Raw genomic sequence first — 13,478 nt, forward strand, 5'->3', positions numbered from 1 at the left:
GCAAGCAAAGGGGGAAAAAAAAGAAACAGAACTAAGATGCTATTTTGTTAGCCGCAAGTAATTTTGTCACACATCTTCTGGTTTTAATGTGTATTTTTAAACAACTTTTGTAGGTGATTACTTAATTGTTGAGATGGATGCTAAACGGATATGATTCCCATTCTTTTTCTGTTTTTGATTATTAATTATTTTCAGGAACATGAACATGAACATTCGCCTAACCAGGAATTTCTTCCCCTTGTTGTAAATTATACTCTTGTCTCTTGGGTTCATTTTAGCCTACTGGATGTCTCTCTCACTTTTAGTCACCGCCGCTTATATTCTATTAGCTCTTTTTTCTCGTCCAGAAAAAATAAAATAAAATAAAATACTTGAATTCCATTGTATTTCTCAAGACGTTGACCTTGGAGCTGTCTATTTAGGCAAAATTTCGCTTGACCCTTTCAGTTACAGGCTTTTTATTTAGTTCCAGATACGAAGAAAGAGAAAATTACAGCTTTCAAATCTAATTATAATGGATCAAACTTATCAATCAATATTATATATATATATATATTATTTTTTATACATATTAATCTCGGAAGAAAAAACAAAGATGCTCTACCATGAATGGGCGGCTGTCAGAGGCTGAGGGGATCCCTTTTGATTTAAAACCAGGTTGTCAGGCGTCAAACAGTTCCAGATTAGCTATCAAACGATCTTTAAAGTTGTACTAGTGCATTTTCCATTTTTCTTAAAATAGATGAATAATTTTCTACCAAGTAGCTGGTCTTGTCATGGAATTTAGAATATATCCTATTCCATAGCATGTAGAACTCATTCAAAACCAAAATTAAATATCACCAGGCCACCACCTATATAAAGACCCACCAATACATCCTAATATTCCAAGCCTCAGCACTTTGACAAGAATATTGTTGTCTAATTTCAACTTAGGTTTATAGTTAAGAAAAAAAAAATGGGGGCTAACGCTTCCACTCCTCGGATCATTGAAATGCAGTCCAAGAGCCAGTGGAGAGCGCAGCTCGAGGCCTCCAAGCAAAGTAACAAGCTGGTAAACTTCACTGCTTATCTTTTAACCTGGTTACTAGTTGAGGTAAATGTTACTGATTCATTTTTCCTTGTTTGGTGCTGAAAGTTGGTTATCGATTGCACGGCCACGTGGTGTGGACCTTGCAAACGGATGGAACCAGCGATTGAAGAGTTTGCCACCATATATGCAGATGTTCAGTTCATCAAGATTGATGTGGATCTGTTGGCGGTAACACTTAATTCTCTGCTATTGCATATTACTCTTTTAACTTCCATTTTTTGCAGTATCCTTTACTAATGAAGAACACAAAATATGAATGAAACAGGATGTGGCTGGGGAATTAAAGGTTGATTCAATGCCAACCTTCGTTCTTGTTAAGAAAGGGAAAGAAGTAGACAGGTTGGTTGGGGCCAGGAAGGATGAATTGCAGAGGATGATTGAGAAACACAGGATATGATGTAAGAATTCAACATGGTGAATGCACTATCAGCAAGGCCCTGGAGTTATATTCCGTTACCTTTAAGAGGAATAAGAGAGAAATAAAAAATAGCAACACATAACCGATGGTGATACACACCATTAAGCCACTGCTAAATAAGGTTGCTGTAACGCTAATATGACCAGTGGCCAATGATACACAATTTTTTTTATTTTGCGTCAGAGTTCTTGTTTAAAGTCATAGCCTTTCTTTCTAATCCTAGCATGCTACTGCACAATTTAACAATAGCAAGTTCCATTGTTCGAATTGATGTCCTGAACATGAACATGTCTACAATATGATAATTCAAAATACTCCATCAAAAAGAATATATAATTCTAAAATACATGCAAACTCCTATGGTTAAATTTGAAAACAGATAATGCATTAAAATTCTGTCATTTCCGAAATATATAGCACGAAAGTTCTTTCCTGCAACTTCCAGTACAAAACCACCACTGAATACAAGTATACAATTTTCAATTAGAATATAGTGGCAGAACATCGCTTGCAACCCTTCAAACTTGTTTCCTACTATGCACAATCTTTCCTCTTTAGTAGTTGATAATTAAACCTATTTACATTGAGTTGACAATCAATATCAATCAGTGTTAATAGATGGTTGTGACCTCAAGCATGGACTATTGACTATTTATCAGCTCCACCCAATGCCCTCCTCAGATCAGACTTCTGTTCTGCAGTGAGCCTTGACGGAAAGATGATCTCAAATTTGATTTTAAGGTGTCCCTTCTTGCTAGGTTCTTTTGAGATTGGCATTCCTTCATTTGGGATCACCACTTCATGACCTGGTTTCACAATATCTTTTACCGGGATTGTGAGATTTCTTCCATCCAAGGTTGCCAAACTGAGGGTAATCCCAGTGAGGGCCTCAAGAAGAGAGATTTTCTGATTGATAACCAGATCATTCCCATCCCTCTTAAATATAGCATGGGGTTTCTCATCCACCACAAAGATAAGATCAGCTGGAGTGATGCCGGGTTCATGGTTTCCTTTCTCAGGAAAAGTAATTTTTGTGCCCTTCTTCCAGCCAGGCTTGATATCTATTTTTAAAATTTCGTCCACGGTCTTTGGCTTACTGCAAACAATGTTACTTGCATATCAAAGAGAGAAGAAAAGAATCCAGAAAAACAACAAAGCAGTAGCATTCAGGAATAACCAAATCACTACACGTTGCTGCTCCCACCCAATATTTTAAGTGATGAAAACAATGCAAGAAGTGAGGGGAAAAAAACAAAAGGGACTTAAAAATCCTATACTTTTGCAGATTTATTTCACTACACTACACTTTTATCTAGGTAAGGTTATAACTTGTTTTGAATAAACTGGAGTCAGTCACACCTCAGAGCCAAACTGATTGAATTCAACTGTGGACAAAGTGAAGGTCCGTACTGTCTAGGTCACTTTTAAATCCTGAAAATTTAACTAATAAACATACATCAAGGATAAACACATTCAATATTCCAATTAAAATCTCGTAATAGCAGCGAGTCTTGATACAAACCATGTTGTCAGGTCAATTATAATTTATTTTCTAAATCAACCACTCAGCCGACACAAACATACGAGGACAACAGAAGTGTCACATTTCTCATTCAAGTGGACACACAGATGACAACAAAAGAAACTCCATCAGCCTATAAAAACATTTGGAAGACAACAAAGTAACAAGGAGCGTTTTCCAACCTCTGACACTACTATCACAATGACATGTTTGTCTTCATGATTTACATAAATAAGATTGCCAGGGTTCTAGTGATTTAATTGCTTTATTAGTGAAGGAACAATTTGCTAAAATATAATAGGACGAGAACAAATGAAGCTAGACAGGTAAATAACAAACTGGCTTAATATTCTATGACTGAAACTGGTAAATAGCAAACAGGGCTAATATTATAAGACCGAAAATCTTTTCCAGGGTAATAACATGCCAAAATACAAAATAAGAGGTAGTGACTGTAATTTCATTTACTGGATAACTCCACAAGCTGCAAGTCCATAGGGGTCAACCGACCAAAGTTAGCAATCAAATTCTGATTTCACCAACTTGTGTTCCCAACATACCAAAATGCAAATTTATAAAACAGGACATAGAACAATCAGAACCGAACCAATATACAGCTTTGGAAGCAGAATTAGGATAACCCAACTAACATCAATTCACAGCACATCCACAAAATATCAACTGATCCGAAAGAAATTTCATAAGGGCCCATATTTTCCAAATTTGAGTAGACCCTAGTAAAAACCACTAATTAGGGACACCATCATCACTTTCCCTCAAATCTTCACAACATAACTGGCAAAAACCAAATCCAAAATACAACCCCCCCCTCCTCCCCTCTGCTTTTCATAAATAAATACCTTCACCATGCATAAATTATCTGCAAGTCTTAAATTTTTAAAAAGTTTAATTCTTTCACAATGAAAAACATTAAAAAGAATCAATTTCCTTCGATTTTAAAAAGAAAAAAAATGAAGAATTAACATCCATTCCAAGATTGCTCCTTCCCCAAAAGTCATCTTGTAAGCAGCAAACAAAAACAGATTGAATAAATAAAGAAAAAAAGGAACCATCTTCCAGCATGCAAAATTTTTCCTTAAATCCCAAATTTTTTATATAAAAAATCCACATTAATGAAAATTAGAAAAAAAATCGCATGTACCGACCCAAATTCATCAGGAACGGTCCGGGAAATCCGCATTTTTCTCCTACCACCTTTATAAAGCTCCTCCAAACTGCAAACCAACCTGCTTTCGACCGGCGCCGCCTTCTTGTTCCCTTGACTCCCGACCCCACCATCTCCATAAAACCTCTTCTCGGGCCCTCCAAAAAACTCAGCGAATATGTCATCCGCATTCCTCGGATTAAACCTGTAGGCCCCACCACCGACACCACCGCCAGCAAAGCCACTGGGACTGGATAATTCAGCAGACTTAATCCCTTCTTCACCGTAAAGATCATAGATCTGACGCTTTTGCTGGTCGCTGAGGACGTCGTAGGCTTCAGAAATCTGCTTGAATTTAGCCTCCGCTTCTTTCTTGTTGACAGGGTTCTTGTCCGGGTGCCACCTCATGGCTAGGCGTTTGTAGGATTTTTTGAGGTCCTCCTCCGTCGCGTTACGGCTGACTCTAAGAATGTTGTAGTAGTCAACTCCCATTTGATTATCAGCTCTTGGGGTCGTTATTTTTGGTTTTGGGAAGATGTGAACTTCTTTTTGGTTTTGGTTTTGGGGTTTTGTGGGATTGACTGCTAATGGGGATGATGTAGGAAAGTGGAAATTGGCAATGGGAAATGGGAAGGAGAAAAGGCAGCGGCGAGTCTGCCGGCTTTAGGAAGCGAAAAGGAAACAGGATACGAGATAGCTGGAGCAGTAATCGCGGTTTTTGATACGCGTTTGCTTGATTTTTTATTTTGGCAAAGTTTTGGGTAACAGCTTATGCCCCGAAAGTTTCCTCAATACCCAATTGGATTTGGGCACCACACATATTCTACTACAGTCCACACAATCTAGTTGCTTTTTTACTATTTCCACCCATGTTTTTTCTTTTTCTTGTAAAATTTGACTACAGGTTTAGAAATTCAAGATAATATTTGTGGTTTAATTTAAATTTACTACTATTTCAAGCAAATCATACTAATTAAATATAGTACTAGTTACTTTCTTGTACTAATATAGTATAAAATTTTAAGTTGTACCTGATTCTATAATATTCAAATTCTTAGCTCTGATTCTATTTCTTTTTTTTCATATTTTCAAAAAAGAAAACATTAATTGAGGCAATCTCAATCTTTACACCTTTTCTTCTTAGGTAAATATTAATTTTATAAATGACAACTTTCTTTTTTGTGCACGTAGGTACTTACAATTATAGAATTTATATTTAATGTAGGATCAATATATGGATTTTATACATTATTAATAAATCAAATATTATTATTTCATTAATCAATAAATTTAAAAATCAAAAACCTCCAATTATAAATACTCAATATAAATATTTACAATGTTAATTTTTTATGATTAAATGATACTATATAAATATTATAAAACAAATATGACACATAAATAATTAATTATGTGAAAAGAATGTAATATATTTAGAAAGGTGACAGGCTTGTGAAGGTATCAAAAAGCGAAAAATGGGAATACTATAATGGGACGTGCCGTGCAGTCAAGAAGGAATAGGAATAGGAATAGCTGGGGTAGAGAGAGTATCTTGCGTTTAAAGAATTGTCAAATTATTTTGTTTAAATGAATACAGATTCTGGTCGGAATCATCGGATAGGCAACAAAATAAATACCCCTTGAAAACGACATCGTCTACTCCCAAGTATTTTATTATTGATCCAACACATCTTGGTCAATTCATTATTTCCTATTTTATTTTATGCTGTATTTTTATTAGATTTAGTAATTCGTATTTTCATATCATAATTGTGTTAGATATGATTAATTATGAAATACGTTAAGATTAAATACGAACACAATATAAATAATATTCATATCTTAAATCTGAAACACGTATACGAATATATTTAACAACTGTGTAATACGATATAATAGGATTAACACGATTATTAAATGTGTCAATATATGACACGACACAATTAATAACATGATTAACATATTTAATATGATTAAATAACAATATTTAAATTAAATATAATTTTATTATTTAAATTAAATTAATAGTTATAAAAACAATTATAACAAAACAAAATTATAATAACATCAAATATAATAAAATAAAAGTTCAAAAATTAAAGTTTGGGCATGGCATAATTACATTATTATTTTTATAAAATTTATAAAACTTATTAAAATAATTGTTTAAAATTATTTAGGTAAGGCTAAAATAGTCTTTAACATTAATATTTAACCAGTTGATAAACGTATAACGTATGCACGTTTAAAGACGATTAAACACATTTATATGTTTAAACAAGATAATACGATTTACACGATTAATTAAACGTATTTTAAATATATTATTCATGTCTTAAATGTGTCAAATATGATTAGACATGAAATATATTAAAATTAAAATCTAAACCTGTTTACCCCTATGTCGTATCTAAAATTACCAAATATAATCTCTACTTGTTCCATTCCCTTCACTCCTCAATTAAGTTTCCCTTCATTGATTTTATTCCTCCTAATTTATCTACTAATTAATTTACAAAATTACACCTTTTAATCAAGATTAAAGGACACCATGTCCAATTAGGTTTGGTGTTATTTATTATTTGATCCTTTTTTGTAAATAATTCTACAAGCTTACATTGTCTACTTTTGTTTGAAAATTTACCTTTTAATTTATCACATTATGTTTTTGATGGGCACAACTCTACAATTAGAATTTCATAGATTAACTTCGAGGTTTTGAATTCAAAGGTGTAAAATAAAAGAAATAAGATTTCTGAAATAGCAATAAACTATTTTTTATTATATGATACAAAATCGCACATAAATTATATATTTGGTTATGTATCGTAGTAAGCATAACGTTTAGCTTTTAACAATAAAACTTGACACAAACCCTTTTCAGCTCCGTATATCTCTTCTCTGATATTTGGAAGGCTTTACCTTCCTTACTAAACATAGGAAAAGCTATGAGTTTGCCATAAATATGCAGGAACGTGCAAGACCGACCACTTTTTGGTCTACAAGAAAGGTTTAGTGGTTAGAGATAAGAATGGGTGAGAAAAGGATTCGAGGATTCAGCTATGGGGCAGGCTCCATGTGGTAGGACCGAGCAATCAGGCAAAAGATTAGCTTATTTATAATGATTAGGAGCTTTTAGTTATATTGTTAAAAGGCTAGTTGCATAGCTACAAGATTAAGATTATATTAAAGTTGGAAGCTTTCCAACTTTTCCAATTGCTTTTATATGTCTGAATTGAGTCATATCATGTGCCCAAAACTTATAAATGAAGCTGAAAAAGTACATGTTTTGATTTCCCAACTATCAAGCCTTTTTGTACATTGGAAGGATTTCTATTTGAAGTCATTTTGACACAAAAAGTTTAAAAAGAGTGGCTTTTGTCCCTTCCTTTGCAAATTGTGAACAAGACTTAGGATGCCAACTATGGTGCTTTCTAGTTGTATACATGGTCGACCCACACCCTTTCCGCATTTCAAAAAAAAAAAAAAATAGTCTTAACCCAAGTCCTACCCCCACTTTAATCAAAGGTACATTACAAAATTTTCCCTTACTGCATCAGGGTTATTTTAGAAAATATAATATGTATTCACTTCATTAATCATGGAAAAGATATTTCTCTGAGTATATTTTATATCAAACATGAAATGTAATATTTCGTAATTAAAATATAAAGAAGGTTAACCACATCCACTATATCAAATGCAATCATATAAAATTTTGAACTTAAAAATCAATATATTATTTAGATATATGGATCAAGACAAGCTTAATATTTAAAATTAAAACTTTAAAATATTTGATTACCAAATTGGACTCAAACATGTCAAAATTTACTGAATTGTTGAGTGAGTTTGAACTAGGCTGTACTTAGCTCGTGGAGACGGCTAGTGTGTAAATTAGAACATTGCCCAGAGTTATTACATGGCATGCATGTAAAACACATGGCTTGTCACATAAATTTGTCTGTACATGAGGTGTAGTGTAGTAAACATGGCATTTAGCAAAATCATTAGAACATTGCCTAGAGTTATACACCATGCATGTAACATCTCTAATGCTCATGGCGTGTAAAAAATATATTAAAATAACATGTTTTAGTACATGGCATGTAATATGTTTTTTTGAACATGGCGTGTAACAATTTTTTTGAATATGGCGTGCAACAAATTTTTTCAACATAGCATGTCGTGTAACAACATGTTTTCAACAAGGCGTGTAGCAACATTTTAGAACACAATATGTAATGTGTAAATTGACTGACATTTTTTAAAAAAATTTTAGTGGCATTCCAATTATGCGATTTGTGATAAGACACGGTGGTCAGTTGGTTGATGGCATTTACAAGGGTGGTGAGTCATGAATGCGGGGGGTTAGGAGTGATTTGTCATTTGTGGGCTTGATGAAGGTGGTTGAAGATGTTATTGAGTAAACTCACAAATTCACGAGATTGAGTTACATGCATTGATCAATACACCCGAAGAGCTATCACGCTCAATTATCAAGGACGACGAGGATGTTGCATTAATTCTGCTAGAACAAAGGAATGTTTCAGCAGTGTATGTTGCCATTAAGGAGTGCCATACAAATGATATGGGACATGAAGAAGCTGTACAACATGGTAATCATGTCACAACCCAAATTTCAAGCTATGACCGGCGCATGGGCTCAGTGGGCATAGCCCACTAGGCCGATGCAAGTCTCTTTATGAGATTCTGCTCCTCATTCCATCCATCATCTTTAAAACCATGTGTTATAATTCTCAAAGATGAATGTTTCAGTAATATTTTATAGCAACCGAATATTCATCTTTGTATTATCTCAAAGTACTGTCATTCATTGTCATCTCATAAGGGCATTGTCGTAACGTGCGGGTCTGGGAACCTGACCGCTAGACGTGGAGTGATTTATTGGAGTCGCCACCAATCTTTTTTTATCTAGGTGTGATTGGCCACCTAATAAATTTGTTTTATTCGACGAAATCTTAAATTAACTTAAGAATCATCGAAAGGAAGATAAACCGGCCTACGTATCTTTTAGAGTTGGATTTGGGAGTACGGTTACGCACAGGGAAGGGTAAGCACCCCCGTGACGCCCGTTCCATGAACGATACCATTTAATCATATATTATCCTAACCCATTAATTTTATTCTTATGTTTCCTTAATTGTTATTTATTTAATTTGTCTTTTATTCTATCCAGTCAAAACATTTTACGAGTTTGGCGCACACATGATGCAATCGTGAAATGCATGGCATAAAATCGAGATAATGTCAAACGAAAATCTTTTATTGAGCGTACTTTCCGAATCCACCCATCATACTAGTGGGATCCGAGAGTATTCTCTCACCTAGAGAAATACCTTAAAAACTCGCCTTTGCAAGCTTACAAGGTAAATCCCATCATCGGGATAGTCGTTTGCGAGTAAGAAAAAACAATGTTTTCATGAATGCAAATCCTAATGCGGACAAAAGCTTTTTATCAAAGATATCTCCCCGAACCCTCCCATCATACTGGTGGGATCCAGGGATACCTTTTCACCTAGGGAATTTACCAGAGAAACTCACATTCGCAAGCTTTTTCGAAAAGTCCCATCGTTGGGGTTATGCCCGTATACAGAACATATCTATATGCCATGACATTTAACAATGCAACAATGATACGCGACGTACTCGTAAATTCAATATTCGTTTCATATTTAATACTTTCCTTTGATATTATTTATCATGACAAAATATTTTACATTTGTTTATTATTTTTATAACCATTTCTATTTCGTCATATATTTTACCATGTTTGTATTTATTCATTTTACTATATAAAATTCCCCTAAAATCATAGTCTTAGACCACATATATTTTTTATTATTCGTAATCATTGTTATTTATGCATGTGTATTTTATCCATTTTTGTACTATTATGATTAAAAAATTTATTAATTTCTCATTTCTTTTACTTATAGATTTTGATTAATTGGTGATTAAATATATTCAAGGTTTTTTTTATTATTTGCTTAAAATTAGAAATATCGAAATTCCGAATAAGGACCCTCCCATCATACTGATGGGGTCCTAATCAAAATTCCAAACCTAGGGAAATTTACTCGGAATTGCGACTTCTCGCGTTCCGAATGGACATCCCATCATCAGTCCCAAAATGATTATTGCATTTTTCTATATATATAATTTTTACTACATTACATTCTTTATTTTCTACACATACTTGTATGTATATGAATTTGAGTAATTAAATATTTTATTGCTATCACATACTTAACTCATTCTTATTATTAAAACATATTTCATTTACATTTATCTACTAACTCCTTTTAATATAATGACCCATTTTAATACTATTTTTAGTCCTCGCTTAGGCGAATTTTTTCTATGACTAAATATCTTTTTTATACATATGTGTATTTTATATATTTCCTTTCTTAAATTAATTTTTTTGAATTATTTAACAAAATTTTAAACACTAAATTTTCTTGGATTACAAGTGGGTAAGCCCTAATAAACAAAATCAAACCCAACAACAAGGATAGAGCTTTACTTGATTTGGGCTCGGACTAGCCCAAGAACGCCTTGGCTGTGAAGGGCCGCAGCAGCTCACCAAAGCCCCAGCAAGCTTCTTTCAAAATGCACAGCTTGGTGCTTCAAAAACCCTTCTAAATGACGCCGTTTTGACACTTTCTCTTTCGAAATTTTTAACTTTGAAACAGCACCGTTTTGAAACCCTAAAACCTAGCTATTTAAACTCTTTTTCTCTCTTTCCTTCTTCACTTTCACTTTTTACTTTTTCTCTCTAAAAAACACTCCCTCTGCCCTCTCTCTAGACTGTTCAACTGCTCCACTTCTCATTTTCTCTCTCTTTTCCCTCTCTCCTTTTCCTTTTAGCAGGTCGGCGACTTCTCTCCTTTTCTTTTTCTTTTCACCGGTCGACGACTTCTTCTCTATTCCCTACCGTCGTAGATCGGCGATCCTAGATCCCAAATCTCCCTTTCTCTGTCGTCGGCTCTCCTACACCCTCCCTACCGCAGAAGATCGACAAACCCAGATCCCAAATCTCCCTTTCTCTGTCTCAAATCGACAGATCTAAACCCTCAAGAGTTTCCCCCTTTGTTCCGCCGGCCACCCACTATCTCTCTCTCCTTTCACCGCCTACCTACCATACCCACCAAATCACAATTTTTTTACACTACCCGAACCCACTGATTTTTCTTTCTTTTCTTTTTTTATGTGCTTTTTTTTTTATCTTTTGATTGATTTTGGTTTATTGTTGTTATTGTGGCTAGGGTAATTTGCTGGTAGAATTTAGGATCTTTGGATCTGATTTGTGGTTTTTGTTGTTGCTGCTGTTTGAAAATGAAAATTTTTGGTTGGATCTGGACCTTTTTTTTTTGAAACGTTTTCTCTCTTGTTTTTTCAAAATCTACCCCCCCTTGTTGTTGAATCTGCCTACATTTTAAAAAATCCGGATTGTCTAAAATTTTGGACAATCTCAAGAGTGTAATCATGTGATTTTCGGAGGGCTCCTAGCACAAGCAAGCCCGGGGCAAGTAGTTGGAGGTGACAGGAGAGGGAGGCTGAACAAACGTTCAGTCTTTTCCCTTCTCTGTTCTTTTTTTTTTAATTTTATTATTTTTTAATTAATTTTTTTAATTTTAATTTTTATTATGTTATTTGATTATTTTATTTTTTATTTTTTTTAAATGGGTGTCTACGGGCATCATCATCAATCCAACATATACATACTTCATTTATAACATGACTGTTAGTAGTTTACATTACATATACGTGTACACAGACAAAAGACTCTCAACCGTCAATGGAGTGACTTTAAGTGAAGGTACCATTACTGAGATGCCATAGTACCTACCAAGAAGACAAGCATACGTGTACACTCAATCTAGGTCTCAACTGCCTCCAAATCTGAAAACATGAAGTTTAAAAACGTGAGTATAAAACTCAGTGAGTGAACATAAGAAGGGAACAAGCAATCGATAAGGAGAACTTGGAAATCATGATGCACTTGTTTCAAAAATAATGCAATTGATTTAATTTCTTACTAAAAACCCCTCATTTCAAACTTTGATTAATAGCCTCATACTATTGAAAAAACTCATGATCAATCCATGAAGTTAAATGGGTGAAAAATATGTCAAAATCAGGCAAGGTAGCAAGCATGACAGCAAGTTTCTCGCTGCAACGAGAAACATTCTTAGTTTGCATATGTTTCTGTTTTTCTAGTATCTCTCCCACTACAGAAGTTCAATTGACATGACTTTTAGACCATTAGAAAGATAAGAGGCTGGGCTACAACTTTTATGTTTATCACTTTGCCCAATTCTGACCGAAAGGTGGTCAAATCTGTGTCAAAGTGAAGGCACTGCACTAGAAAATTGGGAACCACCCGAGAGTTTCTCGCTGCAGTGAGAATCCATTTTCGCTGCAGCGAGAATTCTTTTTCCCTGCAGCTAGAAACAGGGTTGATTTGTGCCCCCACCACCCGAGAGTTTCTCGCTGCAACAAGATTCAAGGCAGATGACAATTAAGGGATTTTCACATGCCACAAAAATCCATTTCTACCATATTGCACATCAAAGTGAACACATTGACAACAATCAAGTTTCTCATTATTCATTTCAATCACATATTATAATCATAAACTTTCTATCACATATACATATATAAACATGTACACCACCCCGCTTCATTCATCATCATGTGCACTCCATACTCGCACATTTCAACATCATTATGTTTGTGTGCTCCCCCATATCGCGCACAACTAATGCCATCATGTGCTCCCTCACATAGCGCACAACTAATGCCATCATGTGCTCCCCCACATCGCGTACATAGGCAATATCATCATCATTGTGTGCTCCCCCACATCGCGCACATAAGCAATATCATCATCCACACTCCCGCACCCCGTCATCACCAACATGTGCACCCCCACATCGAGCACATGCGAGGTTATAATTATCACATAATATCAACTATCAATGCACAACATATATATATATATATATATATATACCAACATAATGTAGTAGTACTTGAATCCATAACAGCCACATGTCACAACATAGAGACAATTTATCAAGGGCTTGTTCCCATGCATAATTTAATGAAAAGCCAAGTAAAATCATTTAAATGTTTCATCCCAACACATATGTATTTCCCAAAAACACTTTGATGCAAGTTCACTCACTGATATTTGTTGAATCATTACTCGATTCCAACTTCGACTATTGCTCCAAATGAAAATGTGAGG

General features: G+C 34.5%; 2 protein-coding genes across 2 annotated transcripts; one reads left to right on the forward strand and one right to left on the reverse strand.

Moving 5' to 3' along the window:
* LOC18609295 (thioredoxin H7) lies at positions 870 to 1,782 on the forward strand. Its single transcript, XM_007044330.2, has 3 exons — positions 870 to 1,054; positions 1,139 to 1,261; positions 1,359 to 1,782. The coding sequence occupies exons 1-3, from the start codon at positions 959 to 961 to the stop codon at positions 1,488 to 1,490; spliced, it is 351 nt and encodes a 116-aa protein (XP_007044392.1). The 5' UTR covers positions 870 to 958; the 3' UTR covers positions 1,491 to 1,782.
* LOC18609296 (dnaJ homolog subfamily B member 1) lies at positions 1,875 to 4,950 on the reverse strand. The gene is made up of 2 exons (XM_007044331.2): positions 4,200 to 4,950; positions 1,875 to 2,607 (listed from the first exon to the last, which is right to left on the reverse strand). Exons 1-2 carry the CDS (start codon positions 4,688 to 4,690, stop codon positions 2,160 to 2,162), a joined length of 939 nt encoding a protein of 312 aa, XP_007044393.1. The 5' UTR covers positions 4,691 to 4,950; the 3' UTR covers positions 1,875 to 2,159.

The sequence above is a fragment of the Theobroma cacao genome, chromosome 2 (assembly GCF_000208745.1).
Source record: "Theobroma cacao cultivar B97-61/B2 chromosome 2, Criollo_cocoa_genome_V2, whole genome shotgun sequence".
Lineage (NCBI taxonomy): Eukaryota > Viridiplantae > Streptophyta > Magnoliopsida > Malvales > Malvaceae > Theobroma > Theobroma cacao.

What these genes read in the sequence shown, in the direction of transcription:
- LOC18609295 (XM_007044330.2), top strand. Translation starts at nt 959, where the DNA reads ATGGGGGCTAACGCTTCCACTCCTCGGATCATTGAAATGCAGTCCAAG. An exon ending in CCAAGCAAAGTAACAAGCTG is followed by an intron (nt 1,055 to 1,138) that starts GTAAACTTCACT and finishes TGGTGCTGAAAG; the next exon opens with TTGGTTATCGATTGCACGGC. An exon ending in TTGATGTGGATCTGTTGGCG is followed by an intron (nt 1,262 to 1,358) that starts GTAACACTTAAT and finishes TGAATGAAACAG; the next exon opens with GATGTGGCTGGGGAATTAAA.
- LOC18609296 (XM_007044331.2), bottom strand. Translation starts at nt 4,690, where the DNA reads ATGGGAGTTGACTACTACAACATTCTTAGAGTCAGCCGTAACGCGACG. An exon ending in ACCGTTCCTGATGAATTTGG is followed by an intron (nt 2,608 to 4,199) that starts GTCGGTACATGC and finishes CATTGTTTGCAG; the next exon opens with TAAGCCAAAGACCGTGGACG.